The sequence below is a fragment of the Martes martes genome (assembly GCF_963455335.1).
Source record: "Martes martes genome assembly, chromosome: 14".
Taxonomy (NCBI): domain Eukaryota; kingdom Metazoa; phylum Chordata; class Mammalia; order Carnivora; family Mustelidae; genus Martes; species Martes martes.
The window spans coordinates 13,760,485-13,775,737 of record NC_137902.1 but is presented as its reverse complement, the minus strand read 5'-3'; the positions used below and the strand labels follow the sequence as shown (position 1 = coordinate 13,775,737).

At 55.0% G+C, this 15,253-nt stretch overlaps 1 protein-coding gene across 2 annotated transcripts in view; it reads right to left on the bottom strand.

The window, feature by feature from the left end:
• Window positions 1-15,253, bottom strand: part of HSPA12A (heat shock protein family A (Hsp70) member 12A) — a gene marked incomplete at both ends in the record, with an annotated part of 130,443 nt that overhangs the window by 49,581 nt on the left and 65,609 nt on the right. The window contains one exon of one of the 2 annotated variants that reach the window (XM_080823488.1): window positions 8,395-8,437. The exons of the other annotated variant lie outside the window; for it this stretch is intronic. Coding sequence (XP_080679614.1) covers window positions 8,395-8,437 — 43 coding nt within the window. Of the gene's footprint in view, window positions 1-8,394; window positions 8,438-15,253 lie in introns of those variants that run through there. 2 annotated transcript variants of the gene reach the window in all.

Genomic DNA, 15,253 nt, shown 5'->3' with positions numbered 1-15,253 from the left:
ATCTCCACGGACCCTACCGGGATTGATGAAAAGCCAAGGGCTAACCAACAGCCCCAAGCCCAGGCAGGTATCACGCAGCCGGCCAGAAGAACCCAACCGGTGTAAAACACCAAGGAGGAACAGCTCCTAACATTCAAACCACTCCTGAGGGAGGCTGAAGGCTAATTAACGCTCCTGATCCTAGGCAAGACCCCAATCTTCCTGGTTGCAGTAGATCGAATGATAGCACCCCACCAAACGCACCCCTGTCCCAATCCCTGGAACCTACGGATGTGTCACCTTACATGACCGAAGGGGATCTGAGCTGGGGAGACTGTGCTGGCTATCCAGGCAGGCCTCAAACGAGGTCCTCACATGGGCACCCTTAGCAGAGGAGGCTGGAGGAGCAGAGTCAGACAGAAGCGACAGTGGAGGCAGACGGTGCAGTGGTGTGCTCTGAAAGTGGTAAAAGGGGTCACAAGCCAAGGAAGCCGGAAAAGGCAAGGGAGCAGAGGCCCCCAGAAGCTCCCGAAGGAAGGCTCAGCCCACACCTTGACCTCAGCTCAGTCAGACCCACTTTGGACTTCCTTCCAACCTGCAGATGATAAAATAATAAATTTGGGTTGTTTTATGCCCCTGAGTGTGTGGTGATTTTTACGATGGCAACAGGAAGCTAATACGGCAGATAATTCCCCCTGCCTACAAGGATGTAGCTTAGGATTCTTCTTCATAATAACAATAAAATAGCTAATAATAATAACTCACATTAATTTCGTGTCTACGGCTGACCTCGTTCTGAGTGCTCTTCCTACGTAACTCCTATAACCCTCATGAAAACGACATGAAGGCGGCTACTACAATCCATATTTTACAGATGAAAAAAGCTGAGCTTTCTGGATGTTTGGTAACTTGCCAGGGTCACAGAATAGGTAAATGACACAGCCCAAGCTTGAACCCAGGCGGTCTGGCTCCAGATCCCACGTCACACCCCTCTAACTCCCAAATCAAACCAGCAGGGAGAAGAGTCCATTCCAGCCACTTAGCGAGCACCTTCTATAGCTAAGCTTCGCACTTGACTTATATTCTCTCATTTAATTTTCACGGCACCCCACTGGGGCAGGGTCACCAGTCATCCTTGTTTACAGAAGAAGAAATGGAGGCACAGCAATGTTACACCCAGGAGTTACACGGCTGAACCCTGGAGTGTCTGAGCCCAAAACTCGGGTTTAACCACACGTCCTCCTGCTTCTCTTGTCCCACGTGAGGCTCACGTGGCTGAGGAAAGGACAGAGATAAGTATCACGACAAGAGAATTTATCTTTCAAACTGGGATACCCAGAAAGTGAAAGGAGTCACTACGAATAATTTCACTGGGACAAGAGGTATAAACCAGAACGGTCCCAGCAAACCTGGCTGCATGGCCGCCCTCGAGGTAAGCGGACGAAAACCCAGACCCATAAGCTGCAGTTCACAGTTCCCTGTGGGGACACCGTGGAGCCCCAGCTGACACCGGCCCCAGCTGACATCCCAGGCTCCCAGGTCAGGGTCGAGGCTGGAAGAGGAGGGGTGGTTCTGGCAGAGCCCAGAACAGTATCTGCAAAGCTCCAGGTCTGGAGTCTCAACACAGAGACAGAGCCCATCCAAAGGCGGACGGGAAGTCCACCTTAGGGCAGAGGTTGGCAGCCCTGGATAGAGTCCAGGGATACAGAAAGACCTTGAACCCCACCAATGTTTCAATCAAGAAGCCCAGCAAGGAGCTCAGAGCCTTGGCAAAGGGCCCCGTGGGCATGAAATATGGCCAACAGTCTGAGACCCCCAGCCCTCCAAGTTCTGGGCTTGCTGGCCAAGAAGTCATGTGGACTGAGGCTCGGGCTGGGGTCTCCCCTTTCCTAGTCATAGGATTCCAGGCCAGCCCTTTTCCCCTCTGAGCCTCCTCCACAAAATGCAGCCACTGATAAATGTCTACAGAATTCATAATAATAAGTAATAACAGACAATAGCAAAGGAGCCACAACCTTACTGGAGGTTGCGGGAGTAAATAAAATCTGCTCTGAAACCGGTAGTATGGATTACTCCCACTTTACAGATGGGGAAGCTGAGGTGGGGGTGGGGGCAGGGCTAAGTATTTGCCCAGAATCTCATAGCTGGCAAGTGGTAAAGCCAGAACTGGAATCCATGCGGACTGTCCCTGTAAAATTGCATGGAAACATTCTCTCTCCCCCACGTGGCCAAAGTAAAGCAGCCTATCCTAGTTCAGGGTCCCTGAGGGAAGGCCCCATTCCCCGGTGGACAGAGATGCCTGTGGTGGTCCATGGACTGGGCACTAGTTCTCACCTGATTATAAACTGTCAGGTGTTGCAAATCTACTCCCAGAGCCCCTTCTCCTGGGCACTCCAGTTCCAAAAGGTCTGAGAACGAGAAACATAAGGACCTCCCGCCAGGTGATTCCTAAAGCATTTCTCTTCTTGTTCAAGCCCCTCTGGAGAATGACTTCCAGAAAAGAGAACATCTCAGTCTGGTGCTCCTGTATCCTTGACCTCCTCTAGAACTCTCTGGTCTCCCTCTTACCCCGAGCGCAGCCTCAGCACAAAACCTTCCACAGGCAACAGCATCTCCCGAAAGCATTCTGACTATATTTGGGATGCCATACATTTTCACTGTGGTCCCCTTCTATGTGGGGCAAGTGACACAGGTTTCCCATTTATGGAACTGACATAAGTAAGACTCTTAAAATAAATGCGTTTTTCAAAAACCAGCAGATCAATTTCAAAAGTAATCAATAAATCACGGTTTAGGTGGTCAGTACGTATGGCAGAATCAGGAAAGGTGAATCTCGAAGAGGCTGAAGACGGAGAAAAAGTTCCCTAAGTATAAAATGTGCCCGTGGAGGTTTTGCTGACAGCCCTGAGCTCTGTTCTAAGGTCACCCCTCCCCTCGGCCCCTCCCCCGAGCTATCTCACCCTGGGGCACCTCCTCAATTCCTCTGAGCCTCAGTTTCCCCTTGTGTGAAATCTCCCACTTCGTGGGGTATTTATGAAGCTGAAATGACACAATACAAGCGAAGCATGGAACACGGAGCTGGTACCTATGAAGTCTGCTGACTCAGTCCAGCACCAGGGGATGAACCGTGTCGGAGGCTCCTGCCCTCTAACCCCCTCGTGCTGAGGTCCCAAGTCTGAAATCCGGATATGTGGCAACTCACAGACTCCCAGACTTGGCTGTTCACTCCAAGAAGTCCTGAGAGAATAGCTCTGCAAGAAGGCCTAGGCATCAACACATGTACAAGGCTCCCCAGCTGATTCTAACAGGCAGCCGGGATGGGGAACGAACCCCAGGGGATGTTCAGTGACCAAAACGTGTAGCTTCCGACACTGATATGCTCCCGGACCAGCTCTCAGCCGCCTTCATTCTTGCCTCTCACCCGTGGGCTCTGCAGACATGGGGGAAAAGTGCTCAAGGAGGGCCGACTTTTTTTTTTTTTGCTGGGAAAGAGGTGTTCCTCACTTCCAGGGTCTTGCTTCAAGACCTGGACATATTCCCTACATAGACCCAAGTCAGAAAAACCAGAGCAGAATCTGCCCTCCTTCTAATGCCTGCAAAGAAAGCAGACCAGCCGGACCCACCATCGTGCCACACAAGGCAATGGTCATCCCTGGGGGCATCTGGGAGGCAGAGACAGGAACTTCCCCTCTCCCTTCCTCCAGTGAGAAAAGAACTTGATAAATTCCGGCCCCTCTGATATCTGCACTGTTCCCACAACAGACCAAGGCAGACACCATGTGCCCCTCACCCAGACCAGGAAGGGAAAGCTTAGCTGGAGTCCACACGCACTTGGGGCTCCAAAGCCACATTGTTCCCCTACGCCTCCGCACCTGTTACTGCCCATCTCTGAGCAATGGATTGGGAATCATTTCCAATAAAAGGAGGGCAGCAAAGGATTTGCAGAACCCACCACGGTGAGGTCAGTGTCAGTTCTTGGTCCCGCCTTGGCTCACCCTGCTCCCCTAGTGATGTCCAGACATGCTGCAGGGGGAAGGCGCTCACTCCTTGCCCCACGCTGCTCATTCATTAAAGCGCCCGGTTCCTCCCTGCCATTCTAATTATGCACAGCAATAATAAAGATGCTTTCTCCCCTACCAGAGGCCTATTTATGCGCTGAGAGAGCATTTCGCCCCCACAATACTGAGTCGTCACTCATACCCTTGTTGGAATCAAAGTCTCAGCTCTTCAAGGATTGACTGAGCCCTGCCTACCCCCCTTCAGCTTCTACCCACTCCTGAGCATCCATGTTTCTAGAAACACCACTTTGCTGCAGAGTGGGCTGGTTGCAGATGCCATTCCCCACTGCTGTGTTCCCTTATGGATTACTGACTGAGAGTCATTCAACGCACAGTAGGGTGTTTATTGAGCACCTACTATGTGTCCTCCCTAAGAATATGGAAATGAAAGACACCGTCCTTGCCTTTGTTGGAGAAAAGACATTAAGAGAAAAGCTCAAGTTTTTAGGGACCTAGACTGATTCATGTCCCGACTCAAGCATTCATTGGCCGGGTGATTTGATCCCTTGGCTGAGCAAACTAACAAAGTCTCAAAAGCCTCAACTGTCTCATCAGCAAAATGGGGTAATAATAACCCCAACCTCATAGGGCTGTCGGAGGAGTCAGTGGGATATGCACATATGAAGTTGGAACATTGTAAGCACTCAGTGAACACTAGTTAAGATTACCAATGATCAGTACCAAACACTCTGGGACCACAAAGGCAAGATCTCACCAAGATGGATGAGTCTACAAAGGCTTCCTGAGAAGTGATAACCTGCGCTGAGTTTTGAAGGATATGTTGGGGATTATCTTCCTGGTGGTGGGAGGGGATGGCATGAGGGCTACAGGAGATCACAGGGCTCTGGGAAACGGGACACTGTGTGAGGAGCTCGCACAGGGAGGAGTACACAGCGGCATGGGCACAGCTGCAGACACACATATGGACATGGAAGTGAGTCCCCGGCCAGAGCCCCAGCCAGTGATATCCAGAGCATCATTTCAGCTTGTTCTTGGCTTCTTGGGAGCTGCAACCAGTGCCCTTCTACTTCCATCTACAGTTTGGTGGCCATGGGGAAGTGGGGCAGCCACACTCCACGAGGCGTGCGCTCATTCATTCTGACCCTCAGTGGCATTCCCTCAGGGCCTATGCCCTGCCTGGTGCAGGCTGAGAGAGGCTAGACAGCTTGACCACCCCCCACCCTTCACTCAAGCCCACTTCTGACTGTGCCATGTAGGCCTGGCAGCTCCCTCCCTCCTAAAATGGGCATAACAGGACCCCCGTTAGCCATTCATTCAATAACAAATGTGGGCGGGGCCAAATGAAGTAAGTCAATAATTTCAATAATTCAAAATTTTCAGTGAAGTTCTCACTAAATGTCCACGTTCAAAATGTTTGTTTTTATTGTGATTAACTACCAGGATGCTAAGAATCCCATCTCCAAAGCCCAACCCGACATGGGCAAACTGCCCTGCCTGCTGTTCCTCTCCCTAATCCCATCCCCTCCCTGGAGTAAATTACTAGGTTTCCACTGCCCACACCTACCCCTGACGCGGTCACCATAAGAGCTTGCCTGGCCTGAACCATCCCACGACCCCCCCCTCCACCCCCCCACCGCCCGTTCATCTCATCCTTCTAGGGGTCCCTGTGTCAACCAATGCAGGTCTTGGTGGGGGCAGGATTGAAGGTCATCTCAGCTTTTGCCATCCAAAGCTCTAAAGATTAAAAGATGGCCCTTTGCAAATTAATGTAAATATTTAATTAAAGGAAACTCATAGGAAACACATAGACAAAGGGAATAGTAATGAAGCGCTAAGTACCCATCAGACAGATTCTTCAACTACCAACATTCTGCCATTCTTGTTGCATGAAGAACTCTACCCACGCCCCACCCCCACGTGTTCTGTTGGTTAACATGTTATAGCCAGCCTTTCTGGCCCACCCCACCACCCAGGGCTCTCACTGCCCCAAACCCCCAACAGTTTGATCCCTCCGCAATCATCCTTTGGCACCAGAAGCATCCTTGAAATAATCCCCAGAAGAACACCATTTTCATGTTCCTCATACAGCAGTCATCCCTGGCCACACCCACAGGGGCTACATAGGATGGCCGCAAAGGGCTAGAGCCCTGCAATCCGATGGCCTGAGTCCAAATCAATACTTCCTAGATGTGTGACCTTGGATAGGTCGTTCAGCCTAGATTAGATTTCCTACCTGGGGGAAAGGGCAATGCTGGTAACAGGTCTGTTGCTGAGGCTTCAACAAATAAAATAAGCTATGCTCCTTGCCCCACACAGAATATGCAGTGAGGAAATCTTAGAAATAGATGTGTTAGATGATGGGTGAGCAGGCTCTGCTCCTATAAGATACTATTAATATCTCCCATGTTAGAGATGAAGGGTTGGGAACCAAGAGAGAACCAGCAAGTTGCCAGGGACAGCCTGCTCCGTGTCCCAAGTCCGTGTGTTGGATGTTCACACAGGCTGCCTCGAACTGCAGATCACTGAAGTGAAGACACACTCTAGAGCAGGCACAAGGGAAGGGTGGCAGGTGGCCCAGCACACCCAGCATGTGTTTCCCCATCCTGGATGGGGAGCTCTCCCAGCCTGAGGACAGTCAACCACCCAGTGTGTGTGTGTGTGTGTGTGCGCGCGCGCGCGTGTGTGTGCGCGCGCACACGCATGCATATGTGTCTAGGATAGGGGTGCTGAATCCGATTTTACAAGACAAACGTGTGGGGTGTAGGGGAAGCACATTCCTGCTCACTCTTCCAATTTCACACATCCCATGGCCAACCTTGAATTTGATGCAGCCATCCACTGTTTATCCCAGCATGAGAGACAAGAAACTTAAGATTTAGCAATTCTTAGCAAATCTGATGTCCCTCCCTATCATCCTACATTTTTTTTTCCAATTTAAAGAAAAAGTAGGGGAGGAGGAATGAATCCATCCAGTTGCTGAGTGATATCCAGACAAAGCCACCAGCCCATTGCCCCCGTTTGCCAGCTGGGGAAGGGCAGGGGCGGGGGCAGATTTTGATGCGCCTTTGGGCCCGGCCTGGGCTCTCCAAGGCCCCTCCCAAGAGTGAGCCCTGTCAGGATGTCCCCCTCCCCCCCCAACTCCCCCACCACTGCAGTGCCGCGTGGGGAGGCACCTCCCAGATCTGCTGGAACAATGGGCTGGGGAGGGGGCAGGTGCCGCTCAGAGCGCAGCAGAGGGCGGGGGCCGAGACCACAGTCTGCAAGACTGCGAGCCCCCTGCCCATGGTGGTTGCGCTGCCACCTGACTCAGTTTCCCCAGTTTTGAGGTGCCCGCAGAGCTTTTCCTGGATGAATTTCCCTCACGTCCCAGACATTTTAATTTCATCCTCGCCAGACGGCTTACCCTGCCGCTCGCCGGAAGCCACTGGGCTGCGCTCCCCTTCAGCGGCTGCTACTGCTAAAGCCCCTCAGGTCAGGGACGCGCGGCGTCTCCGTGCGCCCAACTTTCCCCACTTGGGACCCACGATCCTGGTCAGGCCGTCCCCTCCGCTGGCGAAACCATGATTTATAGTTCTGGGCTCCAAAAGCTGCTCCTCCTCTTCCCCCGGCTGCCGGGTCCTCTCTCGGTCCTTCCCCGGCACCCCCGCCCCATCCGAGCCCTAACCACCCTCCCCAAAGAAGCGGCCATAGCACATTTGCAGAATTCGAGCGTCGGTCCTCGCGCTGGGAGCCACCTTCCTCTCCCCCGCCCGGGCAAGGAGGGGACAGACGAGCCCCCGCCGCTTGGCCCCTCCACCGCCTGCAGAATCCCCGGGGATGGGCGGGGCGGGCAGTGAGCTGCAGTCCAGCCCGGAGCTGCGGCCCCCACTCCCCGCACGTACGTGCGACCTCGGCGGGGCCAGGGGACAGCTCCAAACCCTGGGTTTGCCCCCAGGCTCCCACCCGCACCTCGCTGAGTCACGGAAACGAGCCGCTGGGGATACGGGGCCACCCGGCGGCCGGCCCCTTACTCGGCAATCGCGGGCATCCCCGCACCGCGCGCAGGAGAGATGGACGCCGGGGGTTGGTTCTCACCCGGACTCGCAATGGGCCCCCCTAGAGGCGCCACCCTGGGACCGGGATGGCCAGGGCACCCGGGCAGGGGCTGCGGTTCCCGCCGCAGTGTCCGCACCCCAGCCGGGGAGCGCAGCACGTGACTGGCGGGCCGGAGTCGGCCCCCCTCCCCCGGACCCCTGCTCCGCCGCGGCGCGGACCCAGGCCCTCCCCGGGAGGGCAAGATGCTGAGGGGTGCGCGCCCACTTTTTCCGAGAGGAAGCTGCGGGGCGCCGGGCCGAGCGCGCCTCATCCCTCCTCGGCCCGCCCCGCCGCAGCCGCAGGACCCGCGCCCCGCGCTCACCTCGGGGCCCCGTGTCGCCGCCGCCGGCTTCCTTGTCCGCCATGGTCGCGCAGCCCCCGCCCGCGAGAGGAACCTCCGGCGCAGCCCCTGTGCCCGTGTGGGTCCCCGTCCGCGTCCTCGGAGGCGCTCGGGCCGGGTCTGATGCGCCGGGCAGCGGGAGCGCTGCTGTGACGCGGCCGCCGCCGCAGCCCGGACTCCTCCCCGCGCTCCTCCCGGGCCCGCCCCGCGCCCCGCCCCGAGGAGCCCAGCCGGCGGGGGAAGGCCGGGAAGGCCGGCGCGGGGCCCGGCTCGGCGTCCGCCCGCCCCCGGGACCCGTCGCTCCGGGTCTGACCCCTCCTCTCCCGGGCTCGCCCCGGAGCCCGCAGCCGCCGAGGAGAGGGCGCGGCGGGGGCTCGGCGGCTCGCCAGCCGGCCAGACGCCGGCGCACTGAGGGCGCACTGCTCGGCCAGCGGCGGGGACCGGATTTCAGGTCCCCTCCGCCCCGCCGCGCCTCCGCTCAACGGAAGAGCCCGGGGCCGAAGCCCGGCGGCAGGCACCGCGCAGAAACCGCACTCTCCCGAGGAAGCCCGCCCCAGTCTCCACCCGGTCGTTTCTCTCCCCCGGGGTCCCAGGGAAGCGGGCAAGGGCCACGCGATGGAGGAACCCGGCGCGGCCAGGGCTCCGGCCGCAGACCGAGGACCTGCGCGGGGGGGCCTCGCTCTGAGCACCACCGCGGGAGGTTGCCCCCGGGTTGCCTGCGGGACTCCATGGCAACTCGGGACCCCGGGGGGCGCCTGTCGCGGAGGCTGCGACGCGCCTTCCATATATGGGCTCCCAAGCCGGTCCTCGTTCAAAGTCTGAGAATAACGGCATCAATAATGCAGAGCTTCGGTTAATGATTCATCCTCCCTGTCCTCCGGCTCCTCCACACATACGCGCCACTGGCACCTGTTCGCGACTGGCCAGGTGGCTTCTGGGTCCTCTGTGCAAGAAGGCAACGATTCTCATGACCACCCTTACCGGGCCCTTTCCTTATGCCTGGCCCTATACTAAGTGCTAAAGAGCCTTATCTCATTTGCTATGCATAACTCTAAGAGGTGACTAGTGGTCCCCATTTTGCGGAGAAGGAAACTGAGGTTTAAGGAATTCCAGTGATGATCCCTAGAACACACACATCAAGTAACTGACCAAGGTGGGATAACCACCAGCTTGCCCTGAGATGGCCACAGCTCTCAAAATGTACCTAAAGGAGGCTTCATCATGCTGCCAGGTTATGGAGGAGGGGGTGGGCCGGGTGCTGCTGGGAGACCCTAGAGACCAGCCTCTGCTCAGAGTGATTTTAGGGTGATGAGTTAAAAAGATGAATTTGACCTCTGTTTGCCTGCATTAAAAATCCCGAGCCTACAGTCTCTGGCTGTAGATGAGACCATGAGCTAATTATTTAACTTCTTTGAGCCTCAGTATTCTCATCTGTGGAATGTGTACAGAGAACCCACTTCCTAAGAATGAAGAGGACTAGATGAGCTGCTATATGTAGCATTGGTTGGGGTCTGGTGCGTGGTAAGCAATCCAAAAAGTATTACATGTTATTAAGTCATAGGCACCTTTTTACAGTGGACAATGATCAGAGAGTGGGCAATGGGGGGCCCAGGGGGACACTCCCAGAGTGGAGAACATTGTTTTCCTACAGAGCGCCCTCTCCCTCCCAGGACTACTTGCCTACTGAGACAATCCCCCATTATCTCAGAGGCAGACTCAAGACACGGTCTGGAGGCCAAGAGCACAGGGCACCCAAATGCAGGCTGGAGGAAGGGTGAAGGCACTGGTGGAGGTGACGCAGCTGACCCTGCAACGGCCCTTCAAGCTGCCTTCCCAGTTCTGCCCCTATACCCCCACTGAGTGAAGCTGGCCAGGCTGAGGCCACATGGATTGAAGCTCAAAGGGCAGGGACAGCCACCAGCATGCTGCCCACTGAGCACCAGTGTCATAAGGACACATGCCTAAGCAGTGAGGCCAGAAAGGGTTTTTCATTAAACGTGGTTCTGATTAAGTCTCTCCTGTGTTCCAAAACCATGCTGGGCCTCCCTCTTCTACAAGAAAAAGCTCTAACTCTTCAGCTTAATGTTCGACACCTTTGACAACATGCCTTGTCTGGCATCTCCCAAGAAACCTTCCTTCCCCCAGCCTTCCTTGGATATGGCCACAGTCTACATCTCTCTCCATGTTGGACGACCCCATCGTTTCCCTCCTCTACCTGCTCACAGCCAGGCATCCTTCCGGGACCCAGTCCCAGGCTACCAGCCCAGGGAATCCTAGGACACCACCCAACCCCCAAGGCTCCCCGGGTAATCTACACACTCGCATATTTTGTTTTATTTTTCTCCTCCTTCTACACTGTTGCTCAGGCAGCTCAGCACTCAGAAGCCTCCTCCGTCTATCTGCAGAGATGCCCACATCCACGCCCAGGCCTCGACCTTCCTTCGGGGCTCCAGACCGCCTCAGAGTCTCCCCAGGGCACCTCCCACGCCCTTCGCTCTCTCCCAAAGCCCAGCTCATCCCCTGCAGTCCTCCCTCCTGGCCGCAGGATCTCTATAAGGCAGCATCACCCACAAGCCACCCAGGCCCACAGCTAGGCATTGGCTCTCACTCCTCTCTCTGTGTCTGTCTGAGTTTGGTCAATCTCCAAGTGTGGCGTTGCCTAGCTGACCGTAGACGTTTCCACTCCGTCCTCACAGCCACCACCCTCGCCCACGTCCCCATCACGTCTCACTGCCTACCTCGTCTGCAGGACCTCCTCATCTTCGGGCTCCCGGCCTACCCTTTGGGCAGTTTTTTTGTGAATCTGGTCTGCCCCGCCCACCCACCTCTAAACCCCCCCCTCCCCCGGCCCCGCCCCGGTCGGCCCCTCAGGACTTCTTCCAGTCCTTCACCCCCAACCTCCCCCCCTCAGGTGCTGGCATTTCAAATGCCTTAAAATGTGTTTGGTGTTTTGACCAGTTCGCCCCTCATCCCTCATCACCAGCACCTGAAGACCTCAGCGTAGACCTCCCAACTCCAGGGAGCCTTCCCTGCACCCCCATCCTGGCCCAGGTGCCTCTCTTTAGTATCCTTACGGCACCCTGTCCCTCTCCATCAGACTCCTGACCTCCAGCACCAAGACATTGGTCTTGGCAGCCTGTCAGAACCAGCAGGAACCCCGCAGTCCCCACCCTCCTACCACCTACGGTGGAGAGGCCTCAGGGCCACCTGCCCTCTCTGCTGACACGCGGCCGCAGTGACAGGAGGGCACGTGAGGACGATGGGGGAGGACATGCAGGCCCTATGCTGTGGGCACAGAGCAGAAGACAGTTTTGATTTTCAGGGAGCGTGAAAGGCAGTGCACCCTCTGCCTGGGGCTTGTCCTCAGGGCTTTAATCCTCACACTAATTAGAGACCGCCCCGGTGAGCACACATTTGGCCAGCCGGGGGGCATCATCTACTCCTCACAGCCGTCCCCGCTGTTTTCTAGCAGAGCAGATGGAAGCACACGAAGGTGGGGGCACCTGCGCAGGCTTTCTCTGGCCACAAACAGCGTGGCCTGTCTCCTGTCACTCGACAGAGGGAAGGGCTCCCCCTGTCCTCCCCCTGATGCCCAGAGCCTCGTCACCAGTAGCAGCAGCCTGAGATCCCGTCACTCCTCTGCTACTGGGTCCTACATGAGCTGGCCTTCTGATGCTTCTTGACTCTGGCTCCTTCCACTCTCCCACCCCTCACTCCAAAACGCACACGCCATCCACGCGAACATGCCCGATCTCGTCCCACCTCAGGGCCTCTGCTCTAGGCGGCGGCCCTGCCTGGGACCCAGTGCCCAAGCCATGCACATGGCTTGCACTCTCACTCACTCGGGAAACGCCACCCTCCCAGATGGTTCTACTGCTGCTATCCCGCCCCCACAGGAAAGTAAGCTCCGTGAGAGGAGGATCTCGGACTGTGCTGCTCACTTCCGTATGCCCAGGTCTAGAAGAGCACCACCCAGTGTGTGGCAGGTGCCCAACGAAAGCTTGATGGAGGAGGGACGGGCTCCATCACTGAAAAAGGAGCATGACAGGCTTTGTCCAGCTGGGAGGACCCAGCCCGCCACAGGGACATCACACGGACTCCTAGGGGCTCTCACAGCCATTGCAGAGCACGTCCATACTTGTGGGAGGTCACTCGGCAGCAAGTCCCCTCCAGTCCTCCTCGAACTTCCCCACACAGGGCTCCCTGTGGACTCCCTTCAGAACCCTCCATATGATCTCTCTTCTCCACCTTCTGGGCCAGAGAGGCCCAGGCTGTGGTCTGTCGTGGTGGGCAGCGGGAATGTCCCCACCTCCACTCATACCAATTACAGGTCTCAGCTGGCCACTTGAGTCCCCAAAAGGGGCCCAGCCCAGAGCCAAGTCACCACCTTCTGGTAATCTCATGCTGGTCACTCCAGCCACATGGGCCTGTCCTCAGGTCCCCAAAGAACCGGCACCTCCCTGGGAGTCCATTCTCCACTCCTTTTACCAACAAATCTCTCTCTTCCTCCACGTCTCAGCTTAGACAGCACTTGTTCCAGAAAACCACCAGGCCCTCCAGGATAGCACGAGGCCCCCACTCTGTCATCTGTGTCTGACTCCCCTTACCCTCTTATCATAGCACCATCACAGCTCTGGGTCACTACTATTATCAACCCATTATATAGATGACAAAATCAAGGCCCAGAAAGGTGCAGCTGAGAAGCTGCCGAGCTGAGACTATAACTCAGGTCTTTCCAACGTCAGGTGGCCCATCTCCCCCACCAGCTGCCAGGGTCAGCCATGTGCACAGCCGTAGCCCCCAGACGTGCAGAGTGCCTAGAACAGACAGTTAAATACTAAAAAGGAAAATAACCCCTCAGCCTCAGGCCCTCACCTGATTCATCCTCTCTGGGGTCCTCTTACCCCCACCCCAGCCCACAGACACCTTGCTGCAACAGTCCCCCTCCTTGTCCTCCAGCCCCCACACAAAGACACACCTTCTTCCTTTCCTGATGGATCTCCCACTGAGGGTGCTGGTCCTGGGGGTGCAGCAAGACAGGGACAGAGCAAGTGAAGAGTGTGGGGTCGCATGGAGTCAGTCAGACCAAGGTTCAAATCCAGGCTGAGTCATTCCCTGCCCCTCTGGATCTGTTCCTTCATCTGTAAAATGCGTTGATAACCACAGGCAGAATAATCGTGGGAGACAATATATGTAAAACACTCGGCATCGGGTTAGGCTACATATGCTACAGTAAATAGGACTTATTATTTAATTTGCAAATTGGGGCCACAAAAATGCCTATTATATTATAGTATAATACATTGTATATATTGTATATTATAAATTACAGAACGGATTTAGGCAAAAAATTTTGGGGTCATAAAAGACACATGGAAGATATGGGGGTGAATGGCTTTTAAAAAAAATGTTTATCCAAGAAAAATTTTTTTAAATTTTGAGAAACACCGATACTAATCCAAATCTGGGCTTTTATGTAGGAAGCTTCCAGTAAAAGCTGCTTTGGACTTTATAATATGCTGCCGGAGTTTTGTCTATAAACTGAATATCATAAAAGTGACTCCTTTATAATGGCACCAAGATTCAGATGAGCCAAGGTAACATGAAAACTTCACCGAGTAGCACCTGGGTGGTTCAGTTGTTTGGGCGACCGACTCCTGGTTTTCACTCAGGTCATGATCCTGGGAATGAGCCCTGCGTCAGGCTCTGCACTGAGTAGGGAGTCAGCTTGAGAATTTCTCTCCCTCTCTCTCTGCCTCTCCCCCTCTCCCCACTCATGCGTGCACACTCACACGCATGTGCACGGTCTCTCTCTCAAATAAATAAATCTTAAAAAAAAAAAAAAAAACTTAAGGGAAAGCCTATGCAATAGGTCAAGGTCCTTGACCTCTGACCTTCAGTACATCTTAAAAATCCGAACTCAGAGCTGAATCGTGGTGCCCAGTTTATACATCCTTTTTCCTTGGATTTCTACCCCATCTGCTGTGAATCAGCCTCTCTGCTATAAAATTCCAAAACACACTTCACATATACAACAGGGGTTGCCACAGGAGTCTTCCAGGAGAAACATTCACGTTCCACAGGAAACTGTTTCTCAGAATTTCACAACCACTCCAGCCTGAAATGTAAACATGCCCGCGCAGGTAATGAAGGGTCATCCAAATATTTCCTTGTAAGTATTTCAAACAGCAGAGCAAGCGTCTGCGGCCCCTTTCTCAGCAGTATTCTCCGAGCGGCTCAAACCCTGGCTCTGCAAGCGCCTGGTTCCTGGTAAGATGGAACATTCTGGAAGTCGTGTATGAAGGAGGCCAGCCCAGAAAGTGAGACCAGGGATGAGGCTAAGAGAAGGAAAATGGGAATGATACCGGGGCGGGGAGAGCTATCACAAGGGCTGCAACAAACTAGCTTGTTAGAGCCCAAAGGTTTCGAGTTACAGAAAAAAATTACTTGTGGCATCTCTCTCCTGGCCCAGTGCCTGGCTCACGGAGCTCGAGATCCATTTGTGGAAGAAATGAATGAGTGGTCACTAAATAAATAATGCAGTGGCAACTGGGGCTCAGAGAAGCTAGATCTCCCCTTCAAAGTCATGCAGTTAGGGACAGCCCCCTGCTTCTTCTCAGCTCCGCTGGGCTTTCAGTCTCCCCCCACCCCCCTATCCTCCCCCAGTAGCACCCCACCACCACCACCACTGCAAAAGGCCCAGCAGGAGGCTAACTGCAATTGATTGCTGACGACTGCCGGGACACCAGAGGCATTAAGGCCCTTTCTAGCTCTGCGGATAGGAAATGCCGTGATGAGTAGCAATGTCTGCCTCCTGCAGAGAGTGTGGCATGGTGCTGAC